At 46.5% G+C, this 22005-nt stretch overlaps 1 protein-coding gene across 1 annotated transcript; it reads right to left on the bottom strand.

Moving 5' to 3' along the window:
• Positions 1-1593: 1593 nt before the first annotated feature.
• Positions 1594-21840, bottom strand: LOC135821766 (uncharacterized). Its single transcript, XM_065334764.1, has 8 exons — positions 21783-21840; positions 21161-21538; positions 17979-18293; positions 10656-10739; positions 7403-7492; positions 6989-7078; positions 5009-5716; positions 1594-2194 (listed from the first exon to the last, which is right to left on the bottom strand). The coding sequence occupies exons 1-8, from the start codon at positions 21838-21840 to the stop codon at positions 2085-2087; spliced, it is 1833 nt and encodes a 610-aa protein (XP_065190836.1). The 3' UTR covers positions 1594-2084.
• Between the last annotated feature and the right edge of the window lie 165 nt (positions 21841-22005).

The raw sequence follows: 22005 nt of genomic DNA, 5'->3' as shown, positions 1-22005 counted from the left end.
CATAAATTTACTGATTATGATTCTCCATGGCAGCATGAATCCCAGCACCATTGCTGTTTTGTGGCACGGGTGGTCGAGGCAAGGCTTTGGCTTTTCTCAAGCGCATTGCATCTTTGCTTCCCAAAACCGTTCTCCGTGGCGAGGGCTCATCTCCTGTTACATGGTATTCTTGTCGCAGTATTAGTTAGTTTTTTGTTTGTTTGTTATATTATGATAACTGTCCACCAACGTAACCAGATCTTTATACAGTCAGCGAGTGCGACAAAATGGCACAAAACTGACAAGGCCGGGAGTACTGAGACATTCAGCGAACTGACACCTGGGTCCAACACTTCTCCAAGGCGCAAACCAACAACCTTCCAACTTGGAAAGCTCAGATTCGGAAAGGTCCCCTGTGTAGGCTTTCCCCAAACCGGCCAGTTTTTTCCGCTTGTTCGGCTTTTCGTTCGGGTCAAAAATACATCAGAGTTGACTGCAAAATCAGTTGACTGTTTGACAATCGGCTGCAAAACTGGAATATATTGGAAAATCGGCTAAAAGAACTGTTGGCATGTTGGCCTCAAAATTTGTGAAATAATTATAAGAAGATTTGGTTGATTTTCGGCGATTGTCAAAGGAACCCTCCAAAATCGGCGAAAAGCGTAGCGATTTTTCGATCAGTCTCATTTTCGGCGAATTTTTCGCAGCCTGATTAATTAAGGGATTTTACTACAGTCCATTCATCGGAAACAGTCCCGCTGGCTTTTGCAAGTCCAATTTGGGCCGAATTGAGGATCAAAAACCCACTTTAAATCTCAAAAACCTGGGTTTGGGATCTGCTTCTCCACACATTTTGCATTGGTATACCTGTCCTAATTTTGTAAAACCTGGCTCAACCAAGACCCTATCAGTATCAGCAAGAGTCCATAACCCCCCAGAGTGTGCAACTCCAGGTTGGGGTCTGGCGCAACGAAATCCAAACATTGCGTCATCCGGTCCATAGTCAAGCATGGACGGATGGGGCCATGTGCATATCTGGTACACCCGCTACTCACTACATGACGTATGTAGTTTGGATTTCGTTGCGACACTGATTTGTGCTGAGAAAGATCACGAGTTGCACACTCTGGGGGGTTATGGACTCTTGGTATCAGGGACTATGCAGGGCTGGAACAGGCGTTGCACACTCTGGGGGGCTATGTACTTTTGATAAGCTTTGTTACAAACAGCAATCTGTGTCGTATTTAGCGCGTGCGACACCTTCGAGTACTAATTTGTTGACCCCGCCAATCAAAGTGAATGGCATGTAGGCTGGTACGCGCCTGATGCGCGCTGCAAATTCCAACATAATGGAATTTCTATTTGGGCGCGTTTCCGTACGCATGGCGCACCAAAAGCCAGCAAAGTACGCACAAACGCATGGTTTCACGCGTACACGCACCAGTTGTGACCACACAAAGTCCGAAGATTGAGAACTTTTCCTCAACTTAGAAACAAGAGTTAGAAATGAAAAAATAAAAAAACTGGAGCCAAATGACTTGAGCCCAAACTGCCAGATTTTCAGTCAAAGAACTTGGGGAACACATTAAAAGACTAAGTAACAACTGACAACATCTGTTTATAAATAAGTAATGTAGACGACTTATGTATATACTATGTGCTAGTACAATACACAACAACAAAACTAAACCAGTTAAGGTATGCTATGTCGAGATAAACCCTCATCATCTTGCAAATAATAGATGCATAAATACTAATTAAAATACCACATAATTACTCTGCCGTAGCGGGTTATGGGATATCGGTCTGCCTCAGATTTTCACTGATCTGAAATAGCAGATTTGAAATTTACAATGGAAGGAAATTATCAGGACTGGAAACACACTTGGTTAGCAGGGGCTCTTCACGTCCTGGAAACGTTCTGTTGGAGTTACACTGCATGTGCCTGTCGAGTTTCCTGGACCGAATTGTGGATGCTATGGAAGATGGGTGGGTAAGTGGAAGGGCACCAGGTTAGTCCTGTCGGTAGTATTCCCCCGGTTTATGAGTAACTAGTTACAATTACTGACACTTCATGCACTGCACTGTTCATCACCGTCATTCTATTAGACGACTTCGGTTGGAGTGGTTGTGGCTGGGTCGCTCGTTTGTTCGGCTTTTGAGTAACTGGTCGTGGGTGTAGCAGCCTGGGTAGTGTTAGCGGACTCGTTGCTCTCTGTTGCGGAGAAACAAAGAGGACACACACAAGCATCTCAGCAAAGCAGACAACAGCATACCATCCTCGCTTCGCAAAATCTAATTTCAAAAAATTACTATGGAAACCCACGAACATTTTGACTTTAGATCTTCACTTTTTTTGTTCCATATTGCTCTCCTGAACTCATAGTGCTCAGGGTGATAGAGAGGGGAGCACTTAGGGCCCGGTCCCACGTGCACTGGGGTTCGCTTCAGCGTGGAGGTTCTGCAACAGCGAGCCTGGTGTTGCTCCAGCGAAACCACGTGTGTATGGTCACGCATACAAACAGGGCAAACTCCTACTTCGGCGGAAATGAGAGTAAAGTGGGTTGTGGTGGACACGGTACGGACAATAGACGAGGTCAATGACCATCTTGCACGCATTTTGTTGCAGGGGCATCATACGCATACAAATTTCTTGTAGTAAGTCCTTATACAGCAGACCGTGGTGCTTTCCGCTGAAGCGAAACCGCAGAAGCGATAGTCTTGGTTCGAAAATTTTGGAGGAAGCGGATTGGAGTTTCCACTGAGGCGGAAGTTCTGCTTTTCGCCGTTGCCATGGTATTGTTCGCTCCTGCGACGTCGCTTCAGCGGATCCACTACTTCCGAGTGCATGTGTGACCGGGCCCTAACAAGTTACGATACAGATAGCACCGAAAATTAGGAATTTCCTCAACTCTGAGGTCACCGGTGCTCCTGCCTATGCAGTCAGCTCAAAACCTGGAAGGTTGTCCCGAGCTCAGTCCGCTTGCCATCAAGAGTTGATGAATAAGCGTGTGCAACTCGCGGATGGGTAGCAGATTTTTTTGTTGACGTAATCTTTTCGACTACGCTCGCGCTGCGAGTCTTTCGGAAAGTTTTCCCTCGGGCTCTTGGCCGGACTTACACTACAAGGCCAGTGCCCAGCACGTGCCCCAGACTAGGCATAGCCCGATTTCGCTAGCAATTATGCTAGCAAAATATCGAAGAATTCTGAAAGGGAATTTGCTAGCAAAACGGAGCAAAATATCGGTGTGTCCGCTAGAAATTTGGAGATTTTACACTTACACGGTGCACGTGACTCAATTTCGCACAGTTTCAGCAACACGTGACTCACTTTTTCTCATTTTTGCTAACACTTGACCCACTTTCGGTCACTTTTCCCACATGTGACACAATTTTTTTTGGGGGCAAAAAGGGAGCAAAATATCGAGTGGCCTGGCAAAATGAAAGCAAAATATTAACGTTGAGAAAGCAAAATTTTGCGGCAAAATATCGAAGCTTCACTGGCAAAATCGGGCTTTGCCTACTCTGCACTGCTCTGCGCGTTTCTCTGAAAAAAGGTGACGCCCACAAAAATTCCGCCGTGGGCGGGGGTATTTGCAGATTGTGCAGGAGAGATCCGGAGTTGCGCACTCTTGTTTATCTACACTTGCTAGTAACTAGTAGCTATCACCATTTCTCTGGGTATTATAGGTATTATTCGCCACCGTATCATTATTACTCAAAAAACTCTTTTCAGGAGCTGTACTGAGGCTTTTAAAATTCTCGTGAAATTGCAAAATCTGGGTTTGCGTTAGGGCTGAAAACCCCTGAATATTCGAACCTCTGTTCTTCTGCCTTCCCAGCTCGAACATCCGCAATGTGAAGAAAATTCAAACTGGGAAACGTGATCCAATCCGCACACAACTTCCGGTCCTTCTGCGCTCGCACTGCACATGAACAATCCTGACAAACAGTCCTACAGCGCAGTACCACAGGACGTGCTACGAAGTTGTTTTGCGAATTCCGTGTATCCTCACGTAACCATATCCAAAGCTCAGTGGTTAGTATACCTGGCAACCATACCGCTTTTGGCCGGGCCTGTTCCAATTGCGAGGACAGTAATAGCGCGAAAAAGCGAACCACAGATACGACCATTTTTTTTACAAATTGCGTGTGAGGCGAGCACGTCTGTGAACAGCATGCCCAAGAAATTGGACGTTCCCTGTAGGTCATAGTTGCATGGCTCGTGCAAAGTAGAGGTCAGAATAGCTTGAGCCTCAGGAATCTGAGGACTTTGAATGACCATTCTACGCCGATGAAAATTTTGGTTGGAGGATACAGAGTTTTGCTCACACGCAGTAAGGCAGCTCTCAAAAAGGCATGACGGCTATTTTGTTGCTTGTACATTCCATGTAGCAGCAATAGCTTGAGAGCCAAGATCTGTAGCACATCGCATCCATATGCCAACTGGGGGCGCATTTGGTTGGTACGAGCTAGAACAGAATTCACCAGAACAGCGCGTTTGGTTGGCACTGCACCTGTTCTGGGTCGGCCAGAACATGTTCTGCTTGCTCCGGCCTCGAGGCCGGAGCAAACCGAGCAGTTTCACTTTTTCACTGTGAAACCTGGCGGGAACATCGATTTTGGTCCCAAATGATCACGTGCACACACTTTGGGGTTGGACTCTTCGTACTGTACACAGTCACCATGGTGACACATACACATTTTGAAGTATGTACTAAGTTTGGCATATTTTTTTCACAAAAACGTGCTCTGTTTCTGGAGTACCGTGTAGTTGGCATGGGGCTGCGCCATGTGCACCAGCTGTTCGATCCTGTTCTTGATCGTACCAACCAAACACACCGTGGACGTACAGAAACTAAAAATGAATTGAAAATGCACACTATGAGGGTAACTTAGTAAAGATGATTCGGGGACCTTTGGTTGGAGGAGTTACTTTTGCCCCGCCCCCACTTCCATCCAATATGTCACCGCCCCCGCTGTGCAGCATCTGATGGTTCTGTGGTATTCAGTGAAAACAAAAACTTACCAGGTGTGGGTGGGTAAAGGCAGGTTGTTACATTTGTACAGACACCGACTCCACCACACTCTTTGCCGCTGTCAGCATCGACCGAACACTGACTGGTGACTCGAGACTGGTCCACGCAGCGTTGCTTGTGGCACACGAGGTCCTTGTTAGCGCCGCTGGCATCACAGCGTGTTCCGTCCTTCACGAGCGATGGGTCATCGTGGTTTCTTGGCGGGGACGCGTACAAACCATTGCACCTGATTATACCGCCATCACCGCGTACGGGAACGGTTTTTGACAGAACATCACTACTGGGTTGGTTCTTTCGAACAACTGGAAGGCAGAACAAACTACCACATAGGGCATCTCCAGCCGCACAGGCTGCATAGGTTCCTGGGGTGGAATTGGACGATTTGAAACCACAGTTACCCGTACGTTCTCCAAAAACGTTCATGATTGAGAAGCAATCCTCAGGAGCTGACCCTTGATCCATATCGTTCCAGACACTCTGACACTGGCCAGTTCGTGATTGGCAAACTCCACTCCAGCAGGATGCTTGACTATTGGAGCAAGGCCAGCCGTTGCGTGCGGTCAGGTCCTGTGGACATGTGGCATTCTCGCCGTCGCAGTACTCCGCCACGTCACAGTCGCTAGTGGCGGCGCGGCAGACCTGATCCCGGCGTGTCACGATGCGCTTGTTCACGCAGCATGGGTCCGTGTCCGCACACCCTACATTAAACCAACACACAACAACAACATTGGTCAGTATGCCAGACATAGGCATAACAGTAAGAAATCAGTCTACGAACCTCCCAAAGAAAAAACGTGTGCAGCATGCAAATTATGCCCGCAGCAGACATCGAGAAAAAAAAGATGTGAGGTACTATTTAGGGACTTTCACAGTCTTTGAGGGGCACGGCATGACAGATGGAGCAGACCTTTGGCTTGTAAATCCACGGCCAATACTGTTCTTTATGTCGAGATGCTGGACGGTCTTGAGTAGGAGCTGATTATTTCAATCCATTGGACCAGAACACATCCCATCCAACATCTACAACGGCCTGGCTACCCGTTCTATGGGTTCTGGTGATGGTGAAAACTCACATCATGCGATGTAGTGTGCCTGTAGTTCCAACCTGTTCTAGTGACCACTGGGGAAAGCTTAATTTCTTCACTCCACTCGGCCAGTGGAGTAGAAAATTTGCATTTCCCTGACATAAATCTACTCGGCTTACATCATCGACAAACCATTCACGGCGGCTGCAAGCAAGGTCAAACCATTATATCAAGAATCCATAATCCTCCAGAGAGCGCAACTTCACTGATCAGATCTGGGACGAAATCCGTGTTGAACGTCATAGTGTGACATCATGAGTAGGGAAAGTGTGAACCGTGGTTGACCGCGTCGACGCAATGACGCAAGTCCGACCCAAACATGACGTAAATCACGGATTACGCCGTCCCACAACCCCATCCTAGTTGCGCACTCTGCGGGATTATGGACTCTTGATGATATTAATGAGGCAGGGACACTCCACTTCTCAAAATCCGCTGGGATCAAGTCCCGCTTATGTTTCCCGGGTGACACAAAATGGGCATTTTGCAACAAGCCAGGAGACCAGAAGTTGCTGGGGCCGATGACCGCCGTTCATGCATGCAAGTTGGCTCAACTAGTCCAACCGACGACAGGCAAATCAACTACTACAGTGTACCATACTTTCCAGAGTAATCGCCGTACCTGAGTATTATCCGTGCCCAGATTATACCCATCCACCCTTTACATCGTGGTGTATTAATTTTAACCACTGGAGTGTGAGCAGCACAGACCTTTTATTTTTTGGGGGGTGTAAATTAGGGGTGTTTAAAATGCGGACTGTAATCCGAACACATGGCATTACTTTCACTGGACATAGATTTACAAAGCGAAAGAAATGTAACTGCAACATGCAGTACGCACGCCGAAGGAATGCAGCGTATTCGCTTCATTAAGTAGACACTTACGAGTCTGGCACCGGTCACCAATCCATCCTTCAGCGCAGGTGCAGGTGCCGTCTTCATTACAGCGACCCTGGTTCAGACATGTTCTGCACTCTGCAGCAGTTATTGTGTGCAGTGCATGACGTACATATTGTTTCAGTGCACAACAAAAGTAGCAACAGAACAGCACAGCATGGTTAGTACATGATTCATGATCATCATCGGGTGCGACACGTCAAAGCAGTTTTTTTAAACATCCAGATTACACAACACCCCAGGTGCACTGGGGGAGATCCACCACATTCAAACGGAATGATAATAGTAGTAGCGGGTGTGGATCTGGATCAGGGTATGAAGAAACGATCACAACCTCAGCCTTATATGCAATGAGTGAAAATAACTGTTTGCATTGACAAAAATGAATATCTTGCTACCTACCGAGTTGGCAATGTTCTCCGTAGAATCTTGTCGGGCAGATGCATTTACCCTCGTTGTCACACTGACCCTGGTTCAAGCACTTGCAGTCGTCTGTAGAGATACGATATGTTCATGCATGCGCAACAAGAGCAGGGAATGGCAAGGAAAAGCATCACGGCATGCTATGCAATGAGAAGCATGAAGGGAGCAATTGAACCACAAACAAGTTACCAGTGGTTGAGCCAGACCGTCTAAGCACCAGATTTCCCAGAGTATAAAAGCCACACATCTCTAGTTCAACCCAAAAAAAGTTACTGGTGAGGCCTATTCTGCGATGGTCAAATTAATTAACGTCGATAGATAGGGTAGTAGAAGTGGGGAGGCTTCCTGCATTTTCATAAACAGTTGAGAGTAGACCCCACACGCTCTCTTCCATTAACACTGCAATAGTTCAACTCATTTCACAACAATTATTCCGCTTCGGCAAATTGCCTTCTTCAGGTTCACAATGATGTGCAAGCTTCCAAACTATAGGGTAGGTAGCTGCATTTCGTGGCAAAAAATCTGGGTGTGGAAATACGGTCGTGATATCAGCACCTGGTTATGTACAGTATTTTCCAGAGTAAAATCCACATTCGAGTATAAAGGCCGATTCACAATACAACTTCTAGCAACGCGACATGCGACTTGTGACACCTGCGACGAGCTGCGACAAGCCGTGACAGCAACACACAGTTCACAATCATTTTTTCATGTATGCGAAATCCTTATGCACTAGTGTGCAGAGGCCACTCGTCAAGATGGCGGCAAATCCGAGAGTACAAAAATTTCGACTCTGGCTATGTGTGCGGCGGATGCGAATCTCGCACGTGCATGCAAAATCTAGCCTACTACAGATCTGGGTAGAGCAAGTGTGTTGGAACGACGACCTTTTCCGAGAGAGAGCGTGGCTCTTTTTATCCTAACATTTTACTGGCCACGCTCTCCCTCCCAGCTTATTGATATGAGTATCTGCTACCGAGTAGAAGTCTCCATCTTCACAGCAGGCCAGGCAAAAGCGAAACATTGAAATACTTTGCTCACTTGGTTTTTTGGTTCTTTGAGGTGTTGATGTGGTTGTTGTGTACAACTCAAAGTGACAAACTTGAGACCCCCGCGCCACAAAGTTTCGTTTGGCTGTTCAATGAAAGGACATATGGAACCAGGGATAAAAACTATCGTGGCTGCCAGCAAAACTCCTAGTAATGTAATAAACGGGGGTGTGACATTGGTAATTCCAAGGAGAATGTACGCACGGCCATTCCACAACGAAGACGAAACTACGAGCTCAAAAACACTCCGATTTTCAAACAAACGACGCAGGAAAGAAGACATGGCCGCAGTGTTCCCGTGTAGCCTTCAAAATGCCTAATTTTACTTCGATAGCGGCTGGTTCAGGGCAAATTCAGGCCCAATTCGACCGCGTCGTACCGCTCAGATTCTCCTAAAACACGAGGAAATGTACGGTAGATCCGAATGCATACGCATTTTGCTTACGGGGACGACTGGCCAGATTTCATGCACTGCAAACACCCGTGTACGAGGTGATTTGTAAAAAAATTACATGGCATATTATTTTACAAATCGAGTAAAATAGCATTGTTGAGGGCGATTGCATTCTTCCCATGAATTGTTTTTGTTAGTTCGACAGACAAATGAGTTGCCATTGTATTGTAGTTTGTAAGCATCAGCAGCGTTTTGCGGAATTGTTTTCTTCCACGGCCTTGTGAGTTATCAATCATGGATCGAAATTCGTGAATTTGTGGTCAATGGGGTAAAATATCCCTCAATGGATACTTGAAGGACGTCCAAGAGCCAGAGAGTATATTCTACGGCAGGTGGAAACCCTAGGCTGGTCCCCGAGGCCGGTATTGAGTCTGCCACACTGTCAAGAGTAGCAGGGCTGAAGAAGAGATTAGCCAAAAAGGTGATGGTCAGAAACTGCAATTTTGACAGTAGGTGTATTTCACTCACCCGTCATGAATTTGAGGTGATTCAAATCCAAGTTCGAAGCTGCTGATGCTTATGGCGTACAGGTAAAATAATTAGCTGGTCAGTAGATCTACGTATGAAACTCAGCTTGCTACCTTAGACGTGCTGGTAGAGATTCATGACGGCAAATAGCAAATGCAGAAATGATGTGGCATGAATGTATGTTGGGTGTTGACGGCGGAGCACCCATTGAGGGTGGTCTGCAGTCTTCTTCCAACACAGAAGTATATGAATCAGGTGAAGGAGTCACTGCACTTGTCTTGGAGAGTATGGAAGCTCCGACACTGTCAGTAGGTGCTGGTTAAGTGCACTGTCGTTCAGATGCACGAGGGCACACTGTCGTGGGACGGCTGGAACGCATCATGGCTGGTATGTTTGATTAGTGTGGTTGTTTCACACATGACGATGAATAGCAAGTTGAAAGAATGGAGCAGCAAGATAAGGTCTGCGTGCTCATGCTCTACAATGCCGGTAGGCGGTCAAAGATTACCTACCGTTTGAACCGGAGTTGACGACGTACCGTGAGAAACCAATATGTTGAGCAACCTGCAAAACCAATCTGCTTTCTCTGCATGTGACTCGCTTCAGATGTATCTTGATTTACCATTGCAAGCTTATTGACACATTTAGGTCATATTTGTTGATGTTAGACCCTATTTTACTGACTTGTAAAATTTTGTACACACTTTTTCTGGGTGAAAAAATGCATGCAAAGCAACCCCACGCTGTGTCTCTCATGTTTGTGTTGTGCTTTCAAGAAGTTCATATATGGATAGAGGACATACAGAGTGACAAAATGAGACCATGCACACTTCAAAACCCGCCAGGGCAACGGAATGAAAGCCTTTTTTACTTTCATGTAAATTTATTACAAATCACCTCGTAGTAGTACTATGCACGTGCACTGCATGAGCACCCAGGGTAGAAACTGCACTCTACTTGTGCATGTCGAACGTCACATGTCGCAAAAGTTGAACTTTCTTCAACTTCTGCGACAGGTGCCTTGCGACTGTATGCGACAGCTCGGGACAGACAGTTTCTAGCCGCAACTGTCGCGAGTCGCGTCGCAGAAAGTGGTGTTGTGAATCGGCCTTAATTAAGCTGCACTTGAGTATAAGCCACACGCGGATTTTGTTGGTCCTGAAATATAGACATCAGTATACCCCGTTCACCAGCGGGTTATTTCCATTGTAGTACATGTATAATCCACACAGACTTAGACAGTTTTATCATGCAGTCTTACCCTTTTCACAGTATTCTCCATAGAAGACAGTGCGGTTGCACTTGCAACTCAGGTCCTGGGCCAGAACGCCATTAGCACAGTGCTCTGCGCAGAAAAGACAATACAAAAGGCTCCAATGCACTCGCTCACAGTTCGCTACACTTGAATGTTCGCAGCATCACAACACACTCAATTGAGTGGAAAGTCCGGTTAAAAAATTATATCAGGGCATGTCGGACTGTGGGTGTTGATTTGAATGGTCCATATCAGTGGAAGCTGCAGGTCCATCGCTAATCGGATATTCCTTATCCAACGTCAGCACCCAGTCAGCTCGGCGAGCGTTGGGCAAGGACACTAAAATTAATATGTTGCCACTTCTTCCACCACCGAATGTGAAGCAAATTGTACAGTGGTCCATGCTTCATGTGCGTGACGAGTTATCTTGTCATTGTCGATTTAAGCTAACTCATTTGCTGCTAAGATAGCGCTGTAGGTGATGCCAATGTATATGATACTCTCGGTAAGGTTCTGAGCCCCACAGTATCACATAATTCTACGTCTGCAGGGTGAATAGCACAGAATTGTTTTCTCCCAGAAACAAAAACACAGCCTAAATCTCCTTTCATGAAGTAGTGCCAAAGTTTGAATATATTGCTGGGACAGTCAGACCTCGCTTATCCGGTCCTCTTTTATCCGGATCCCTTGCAATCCGGAAGAAAATCGTTGGTTACCGATTTACAGCATATGCAGTGCATACATACAGTAGGTGTGTTCGATTATCCGGTTCCCTCGCCTTGTTTGCAACTATTCTACGCACATACGAAAGTCTACATGCCTCCGGACAAGCAAGACAAAAACAGGCTTCGAGGATAACCAGTTTTGAAACTGTCTTAGGGCATGTTCATTTGCTAGGATCGGGATCCCGATCCACCGGATCCACTGGATTCGCACCCTTTTGATTGGTCGAATCCGGATCCGGATCCTTTGGATTTGGATCCGGTCAACCCTTCTCGGGAAGCAGGGTTGACCGGATCCAACGGATCCTTTTTTGCGAATCAACCTTTCTTGGCGCGACAACTGCACATTTGGCGGGTCCCAACCCGCGGGAATAGCACATACATACACACACACACACACACACACACACACACCCACACACACACACACCAATGAATCGGTGATGATACTTTGCATCTACAATTATTATGTATCCCTCTCTCAATGATGTATCATTCAAGATACTCGAGCTTGTGCTTATTTCACTGCTTAACATGAGAAAGTACTACCTACGCAATATCGAGTATCATCTTCTGGTTGCGTGTATGTGTGACGCGGTTTGCGTTAAAGCATGGGGTGGCAGGGAAGACTACCAATCACACACTACTGCCTCCTTGCACGACACTATTCCTTGCCAGTCTCTGCAGTCAGTAGCTGGCACCCAAAAGCTTTTCACACATGCTTTGATTTGAGAACAGTTGCATGGAAGGTAGAATGTGGAAAGAAATTAGGACCCTACTCAAATACAGCAGAATTATGCGAAGTGAGTAGTAGAAAGTCAATAATTGTGAAAGTCTGCCTTCCTCTGTTAAGCAATGAGATCCACAATTCGGTTGCGCTTGTCTGCGGCACCGGTGTTTGGTTGAATATACTACGTTGGATTAGGTACATCACCTTCAGGTAGGTCTTGAAGAAAGTCACTGACATCGTCTTCGTGCATGATGGCCATATTGTGCAACACACAGGCGGCAATGGTGATATGGGTGGCGTTCTCAACATTCACAATATTTAGATACTTGAGTTGCCTCCATCTTCCTTTCAGCAATGCGAAAGCTCTTTCAATACACATCCGTGTTGACGAGTGCCTGAAGTTATAATTGGTCTGACTTGCTGTGAGGTGACCATCATCCCTGAAGGGAGTCATCAGCTTCGGCTGTAATGGGTACGCAGAATCTCCAACGATAAAGGCTTCTCCAGAAAAGAAACGACGAGCATCTTCAGTGACCAACTGCTTCAGGGGACTGTTTTCGAATACTCTGGCATCATGCACAGAGCCAGGCCAGCCACAATACGCATCCGTAAATAGCAGGTTCCTGTCGCAGACTGCTTGTAGAATAATGGAATGGAATTTTTCCTGTTCAGGTATGTCTCAGGTGCCTCATTTGGTGCTGCAATCGGGATATGGCAACCATCAATCGCCCCCATGACGCCGTGGATGTGCTGAGCTGAATGAAATTCTGCTTGCGTCCTCTCTGCACCTTGCCCCTGGGGCCAACATATCAGTAACGGAGCCATGTCCTGCAAGGCAAAACACACACGCCGTATGCTGTGCCATACTGTCGATTTGGATAGACCAAACTTGTCTGCTACCTCTCTGATGGTGCTCTTACTGCCAAGCCACCAAAGAGTAACCAAAAGCTGCTTGCGCACGGGTATAGGCTTTCCGACCTCCATTGCCCTGCACAGCCATGTAGACAGAATGGGATAGCTTTGTGCATACAATTTCTACTGTTGCACAGTGCAAACGGAAGTGTCCACGAAAATCTGCATCAGACTGCAGAGGCACAACAACTTTGACGTAGACCCTCTGCCGCGGAACTGATACACGTCGAGGTGTTCGAAATCCAAGGACTCCATTGAAGCCAGGTTGGTGCGACAGTACACAAATCTCATCAAACAAATCAGACGGTATCTCCTCACTTTGCAGGATTCTGGCAACTACCACAGCTACAATGCCAACTACGACACAGATTTTCCGTCGGCGAATCTTATTATCTCCTTCGTCCATGATGCTTGCTACCGAAAAATGGAACTGCACAAGACCTCGCGAGGAAGGAGAACAACAGCTAACTTCACAAGCTACACGGGGAATGGAATGGAAGTGGAACAGCGGCTTTTTATGGACTTGAAATGGTCCTATTATGGAGGCGACAACATGATCGCAGAACCCTGCTTGCTCACGCTTTTAGATTTGAATTTCTAAATAGATTACAAAAATTGATCGGTACCTTGACAACCTTGGCAACTTTAAATCATCATTACGACGACCAACTGTGCTAGCCATCGTTCGATTGGAGCTGGGAGGATCCGAGTGATCCAAGATCGGGATCGGGAACCGGATCACATCAATCGAACATGCCCTTGTTGATAAAATATTTAAGGATATTAATACTACATTAGAACAACAACTCTGCAAAAGACTCAGCTCGGAAGCCGAACTTCCAGGCCAGACGAGTATGCGCAATCAGCTGGTCACACTGCTCGTACAACAAAACACGTGATATAATCACGACACCCGCATCCATATATTACATGGATGCGGGTGTCGTGCCATCACACGAATAAGAGCAAGAAAAGAACCGTTTAGCACGTCTCGCACACAGCAGAAACTAGAGTACAGTGTAATGCAATGCAAAGAAGTGAATCATGCCATGACAATACAAATTAATATAAATTCAGAGAGTGCAACATACATTCTGAACACGCCTATCCTGATATATTTTTGTGGGAAACGGGTGTGGCACAGTTCACGTTGGCACATATATGTTTGCACAGGACATGTTGGCACAGGACATGCTGGGACAGGACGCGTTGGCACAGGACATGTTGGCACAGGACATGTTGGGACAGGACATGTTGGGACAGGACATGTGGGGACCGGATATGTGGGACCCGGACATGTGGGGACCGGACATGTTGACCCAGGATAATTATGTTGGTGAAGGACGTGTCGGCACAGTTGTTGTTGACTTCTATTTTACTTCACCAATTGCACAGGCATGATTGCCTTCTTACCGGCCTATAGGTCCGGTTCTCAAAGAAAGATGAAGACAATTATATGAGGAAATGTATAGAGATAAAGACATGCAAGCGATAATCATAATTATTATTATAGAAATGTTTGTTATGACATTGTGTGTATGCTGACACTCAATTTGTGTGAATTTTTTAAATTGTGAGAACAAATAAAATTTAGTGGAAGCAGTTCATAAGAATATATGTGTGAACATTGCCAGACTTTGCTGGATGGGGACAATTTTTAGCAGTCCAGGGAACATGAAGTACAGCGAGGGGTGTTGGACTGTTGGCATAGAGTTTACAAGTTAAGCACGTCAATATCAGATAGGGCTCTCTTGAATTGATCGGCAGCAGTTATCGATATTACATCAGCCGAGAGGGCGTTCCATGCAATACTGAATTATCACACTCGACCGACCAGCAGGCCCGCGAAGGAAAGGGACTTGGAGCAAGTTGGAAACTTGGCCCCTATTGATGCGCTGATCGTTTAGCACGGTGTTTGGAGCAGTCGTTGTAAAGAGTTGCTGTAGGAGTGGGCTACAATATCCATTGAAACAGCGGTGTACAAAAATTAGAACTTTCTGAGTGTATGTGTGTGTCAGGCAGACAATACTAAGAAGCGCCAGAAGCGGTGCGGTGGGGGTGAGAAAGCGCTTTTGCAAGGTTGCACGAATGCCGGCTTTGAAACTCTTCTCCAGACATCCAAGCAACTGAGCAGAAAGCCCAGGAACAAAGCTATTAGAACCATAGCATAGCTGAGAGAGGACCATGCTAAGGAACCAAGTGCATCTTGCGCGCAAACTGAGTCCTTGGCCATGCCTCCAGAGCTGGCCAATGGTCCTAGCAGTCTTGCGGCTCAGGTGTGCAATGTGGGGCTTCCAGGACAGCTCCTCATCGAGTATTACCCCGAGATACTTAGCCGAAGGTGTGACAGCAAGTTTGTCAGCATGGCAGCACACCTCAGGCTGTGTGTCATCTGCGCCACGGGGCTTTATGAAGAGAAGCTGAGTTTTTGCTGCATTCAGCAGCAAACCAATATCTTCTAGCCACGTGGCGAGGCTTGTGATGGCGTGACTGAGGGTTCGGCATACTTCAGTGGGGTCGGTGTCTGAGCAGTCGAGAGTAATGTCGTCCGCAAATTCTTGGTGGTTTACCGCCGGTGGCAGGATCATGCTCAATGTGCTAGTGTACAAGACAAATAGCAGGGGATCAAGAACGCTGGCCTGTGGGATACCACGAGAACAAGAAACGGCAGAAGAGAGATGCCCTTGAACTCTGATCTGCTGGAAGCGGCCTGAGAGGTAATCGGCAAACCAAGTGAGTGGGGTACCAGATATGCCAAGAGAGAAGAGTTCAGTCAGAAGACGCTCGTGCTGAACTCGATCAAACGCTTTCGACATATCTACAAACACAACTCCAGTGTACTCTCGTCGAGATTTGGCTAGAGACCATCTGTTGACTGCGAGGACAAGTGCATCCTCTGTGGAGTGTTGTTTACGATAGGCAAATTGGCTGGTGGGTAGAAGCTGGGCTGATTCGGGATAGGTGGTGAGCTGTTTCTTTACAAATGCCTCCAGAATACGGGAGATGATGGGTAGCAGGGAAACTGGGTGATAGTTTGTAGGTGAGGTTGGGTCGTCACCCTTAAACAGAGGGGTGACATGTGAGGATTTGAAGGTGGAAGGAAGTTGGCCTGTTCTGAGCGAATAGTTGATAATTTTGGTGAGATTGGGTGCCAATATTGAGAAGAACTTGTGTAGAAGTAGGCCAGGCACACCATCACTGCCAGTCGCCTTACTTGGGTCCACAGAACTCAAACAGGACTCGACGGCAGAAACTGCGACTGGCTGGAAAGCAGAGAAACCACATTGTTGGGTTGGTCCCAAGGGAGCTTGAAGAGTGGTGGGACGCGCTGGGTCATGTACGACACTACGAGATGTTTCACTGAGATCCTGTAGGGATGCCTGTGGGACCTGGACTTTCTTTTGACGGCCAGTTACAACATTCAACACTCTCCACAGTTTGCGCTGGTCACTCGTTCGGCATTGTTCAGTGAAGAACTGGTTGCGGAGTTTCCTGTCGAGTCGACGGGCCATGGCCCGAGCTTCTCTATGCTGATCACGCAATTGTACATTCGCTTGATCTCTCATGAGGAGCCGGTGTAAATGATTACGTTTACGAACTGCACCCACAAGCTCATCAGTCAGCCAGAGGCATGGGCGGCGTGCGCGTTTACGCTGGGGTACCAATGGTGCATACTGGTCTAGTGTGGACATGATAGAAGAAGTGAAAGAATGAACCATATCATGGATATTGCTGTTGGCATCAAAGTCTTGCTGCTGTTTCCTCTGGAGGTCGATACTGAAACTGTCCCAGTTTACTCGATGGAGACGTCTGGTGGTTTTTACTGACGATGACTCGTGGTGGTGTGTGTGAATGCTCAACCGGGCCAGCACAGCAAAGTGATCACTTATGTCTAAGTGTATTGCTTCACAGATACCATCCAATGGGGAGGATGAGAGGAACAAATCTAGCATCGTGGACGATGTTGCCGTGACTCGAGTTGAAGATGTAACATAATTCCAGAGATTGTAGTGGGAAAGTATGTTGTACAAAGGGGATGCAGATGGAGAAGTTGGATTGCTAAAGTACCACAGTGGACTGCTGACATCCCTGAACAGCTTGCTCAACGTTCTGATCCAGTGTGGTCCAGTAGGCAGCAGAACTATTTGGCGGCCGATAACAGCAGCCGAGGAGCGTTCCATGTCGACCAGGGGCTAGAATCTCCAGCCACAGCATCTCTAGCTCGCACTGTAAATCGGCCCGTTGTCGAAAAGCCAGTGACTCATGACAATACACAGCAACTCCGCCACCTCGCTGATCAGGTCTTTCTCTTCTGTATAGCTCGAAGTGCGGGATGGACAACTCCTGATCGGACACATCCGGGGACAACCATGTCTCGGCTATCGCGAGAACGTGAATGCCTCGTGTTGAGATGAACGTTTGAACTTCTGCTACCTTCCGCCGAACACTACACACATTCAGAAATCCCACACTGAGTGACTGGGTCGAGGAGGTAGGTGGTGCTGTGGGTGTTACATTATAGTTATATTTCGGCACAGCAGACATTGGCATAGCAGATGTTGGCATATGATATACTGGCACAATTACTGTTGTCCCAATCTGCATTGCCACAATGCATGTTGGTATAGGTCATGATGGCACAGATATGTTTGGACGAAACCTGTTGACACTCAAGGCATTTTCATAACGACAGATTGCATGCCTTCTCACCGGCCGGTAGTACCCAAGAAATCGCTCTGCAAAAGTGATTAAGGTTGGGAATCTTCTTGAAACATTTGTTGGGATGAGGTCTTTCATTTATAAGGCAAATTAAAGGCGCAAATGAAGCAATGTTTTATTCCTCTGTGTCCGCAACCAACATGATAAGCTATTTCGTTATGCTGGTTGCAGACACAGATGAATAAAATATTGCTTCCACAGGGGCAGCCATTGATAAAACCACTCTAAAATATAATTATCACTTACTGACACAGAGGATTTTGGCGTGGCGATTGATTGTGGAATTTTGAAATGGATTACTGCGATTTCTAAACGTCACAGTTATGTAAAGGGAGTTGCCATTCACTCGGATTGGTTTGACGTGGTAAGGTGCGTGCCGAAGAGCCAATCTATCTAGCCAGCGGTTTCTTAATACATGGCCATGTGCTTGCAGCCAGTCATAGGTTATGAGGTGAAGTCCGTACTCCTGACATGCCTCCTCTGCAAATTGCTCAGTCACGTTGGGTTTCAGTGATGGCGTGGCTGCGGCGTATACCGAGTCGTTGTAATGGAGCCACTTGGCTGCAGGACAAGGGCACATACAGTAGTGGGCAGATAATAGGTACATTAGTAATGAAATATACTCGAATAACGGGTGCCCTGGACTCTATAGTCGCACTCAATGAAACCTTGTCTGATGGCAGTGTCAGTGCAATGAACTAAAAAAAGATGGTAATCGATAACCGCTTTGCAGTGATCGTTTCAGCCCTACCCTGAGTTGTTGCCGGGCACACACACACACACACACACACACACACACACACACACACACACACACACACACACACACACACACACACGCACATATACACACACACACGCACGCACAAGGAGAACGATTTCGAAAACCGGGGCGAGAGGTTAAAGTGAAAAAAATGTTCTAAGCATACGAAGAATGAAGGTTGCCGCTACTCAAACATCTCGATGAGCAGCATGCTGGCTATACCTAAAGCTGCATGTGGCTGGGCAGACCCCAGTGACCAGCAGTACGCCACTGTTGCAAACCACTCAGTGGTTCTACCCAGTACAGTTGCTCTCGGTGACATAGCCAGCAATCGCATGTCATCACGTACATTGAAAATCAACATAATTTTGCGAATCGACCTTTTTTTCAGGATCGCTTTTCAACAAGGACGAAGCAAAGTCGGCCGAATGAAGCCTAGAGGAAGAAAATCACCCTCTCCACTTCACCATCACGATACTGACATTGATACGAGATGAAACAACTAAAAAATCCACAAGAAAACTGTACGGCCATCATCGCGCTGACTTTGGTCTGACTTTGGTCTGAGAATTTCTATCACGATCAAAAATGTACGAGGAGCACTCAAAAATAAGCCACAGACGTACCTTTATCGCTCTTTACTCCTTTTTCAAGGCACAAAAGTCGACTCTCCACCTTCAAACCAGGAACCAGACATACCAGTGGTCCTTTTCAGCTGCTCCACGAGCGCAGGAAATGTTCACCAAGGGGCGCAGAGCAGCATCCATTCCAGAAAAAGAGCTAAAATACGAGTGAGACTGCATGACTGAGTACATGAGTACATGTATGAGTACATGCAGAAAATAGTCAATTTCAGCGTTTCTGCTCCAAACAGCAACTACCTTCGACTAGAAACAAAGATTACACCAAAGGATCAAACAACAACCATTTTCTGCAGTTATTTGCATATGGCTTCCTTGTCCTTGGCCCAGCACGGCAAAAATCACACCTCGGAGGAGTACAAAAATTACAACTCTCAGATGTCCTCGATTGCTGGCCATGAGACCCGGCCCAGCGTGCAGATTTAGTGCCTTCAACTTGCGCGGCCATTGACGCCGTGGAAGTGGGACAAATGCGGCCGCGTACGCATGTACAATACAATGATGTAATCGGAACTGATCCAGGGCAGCAAGCTTTGCACTTTGGGTCTATTTTCACCGAGCGCAACTGCACTTAAAGCAGTCCCGGAGAAAGAAGTTTTAACCAAGCTATGAACAAAACGTACGATGCCGACATAATAATGTGATGAACAAATTAACTTTGTATCTTTATAGTTGTAGTCTCTTGGGGCGCGTTTGATTGGTCGGATCCAGAACAGGGGCGTTTGATTGGTCTGCACTGGTCTGCTCTAGGTTTGGAGTGTTAGAACATGTTCTGATCACTCCGACCCCAGAAGCTGGAGCAGCCAGAGCTTGTTGCAAAGCCCAATGAGGGACCTGACAGGACTAGGCAATGAGTTTCGTTTTTTGTTTTGATTCGAATAGATTTTGGCATGTCAGTGATTACGAAAGGGCGTGGTGATGTACATGGAGGTCCAAGTGTGATTTTGCACATTACACGGCGGTCCCCACGTCCATGATTGATTTTTTGGCTGTTTTCGAAGCTTCTTCTCCGGTTGTAGTTGCCTTTCAAGTTTGTTTTGCTTCGCATGTTGAGCAATGTAAACATCTTTTAAGTCTGTGTAAATTTTGAAGTTTGCGGCATGGTGAGCTATCATGAGTTCTACAATATTTCAGGCAAAAATATTCGCCGTTCTGTTTGATTGGTAACTGGTGTTCTGACTGCTCCAGTGACTCTAATCTGAATCCGGATTCACCAATCAAACATGCCCTTAGTTTATTCCCTTCTTATCCTGTAGTGTTTTGAGAAGAAGGGAACGAAAACGTTCAATACATAGTTCACATGTCCGGACTGGCTGATGGTATGTTCCGGCGTAGATGCATACGACGACATGTTATTTTTCTAACGAACAAATGGAATAAAATATGCAAATAATAATTTATGAACGTCCCAGTTGTCACCGTTATGCCGGGTTATGACACAAGCATAGACATGAACTGTTTCTTAGCAGATGGGGTGAATTGGTAACTCGCGTCTGGGTCCGACTCCGGCTAGATGGGTAGGTTTTCCCATTGGAGTGGGAAACCTAAATGTAGGTTGTAATCACTCTTGGCATCGCCACTCTGTGTCAGTCCTCTAGCCCTGTCAATAGACATGGTTAGCATTTTACCATTCACATTGACTTCGACCGTACGTCGGCCTGTACCATTTTGTGTGTGATTTCAAGACACTGGTTAGCATTTCGGTTTCTGACACAACGATCGACTTGTGACGTACCCTAGTTGGAATCCTAACGTTTCGTTCTTCCGCTAAACAGAGCTTTCTATCGTCAAAACGGTACCAAACCAATGGTATTTTGGGTGTTGGGTACGAGTAAGGTTGGATTTAGAGTGAACGGTTAAATGCTAACCATGTCTACACACACAACAAACGGGTACAGGCCGACCGTCGCAAATAGCGTGAACGGTATAATGCTAACCATGCATAGTATTACTTTCTACCCCATGGTTGCTGGCTACTGAGCATCTCTCTCACGGGTTCATTTGATCACAATCCTACAGCATACCTTCGCAGATGACATCATGATGGCTTGTTCCATCACTGTCATACAATTCTTTAGTCAAACTGTTCTTGCCCTGCTGGTATATGAGATGTTGGTCATCCTTCACGAACGATGTCCATATTAAAGTAGGGTTGCTGTAACCGCTCGTCACCATCTCGTTGAGCAATGCTCCCATGCAGTCGCGCACGCCAAGCGTCTGATTGGTGAAGGAATCATGGTCTACCACGTTGTATCCTCTTCTTGTGCACATCTGGCGGGCATGCGTCAAGTTCGTTTTCTTCTGGCAGCTGTCCCGGTCGAGGTGTGGATGACACGGCAAGCTGGCGAGAGCCATCCAGGTGTACGTTGCGTTATCTGTTCCCAGGCACTTTGTCTTGAAAGCTGAACATAACACAGTACACATGCAAGGCACAGTCAGGTGAAGTAGAAAGCACACATAAACAAGATGTACACTTCCTCAGCAGCGGTACCATAGTTCAATTTAAAATTATTTACCTATGCAAATACCACTCGCCCATTTAGCTCCATTTCCTCCAGCAAACTGACTTTCCAGTGCACTTCCTCTCCGGGTATCGTTTGACCCACAGTTCAGGACGAAACATTACATTTTGTCCTCTCATTTCACCTTGATAGCCTTTCATCATCTTGGCCTTGTTGGAAGGATCAGACCTTAGCATATCCATTCTAATAGCTCTCAGCTATAAACTGCGTTCGATTTTAGCTACCTGGTAAAGTAGAGTCACTCTACCGATAGAGGAAGAAGGTAGAGGTAAGTGGACGAACGCTATTCTACCGGATTTATTAGTTTACACGATATGTACGTGAAATGTTTCTATTCTGTATGGAGG

The sequence above is a fragment of the Sycon ciliatum genome, chromosome 7, assembly GCF_964019385.1.
Source record: "Sycon ciliatum chromosome 7, ocSycCili1.1, whole genome shotgun sequence".
NCBI classification, from domain to species: Eukaryota; Metazoa; Porifera; class Calcarea; order Leucosolenida; family Sycettidae; genus Sycon; species Sycon ciliatum.
This window is presented reverse-complemented; position numbering and strand designations above follow the sequence as displayed.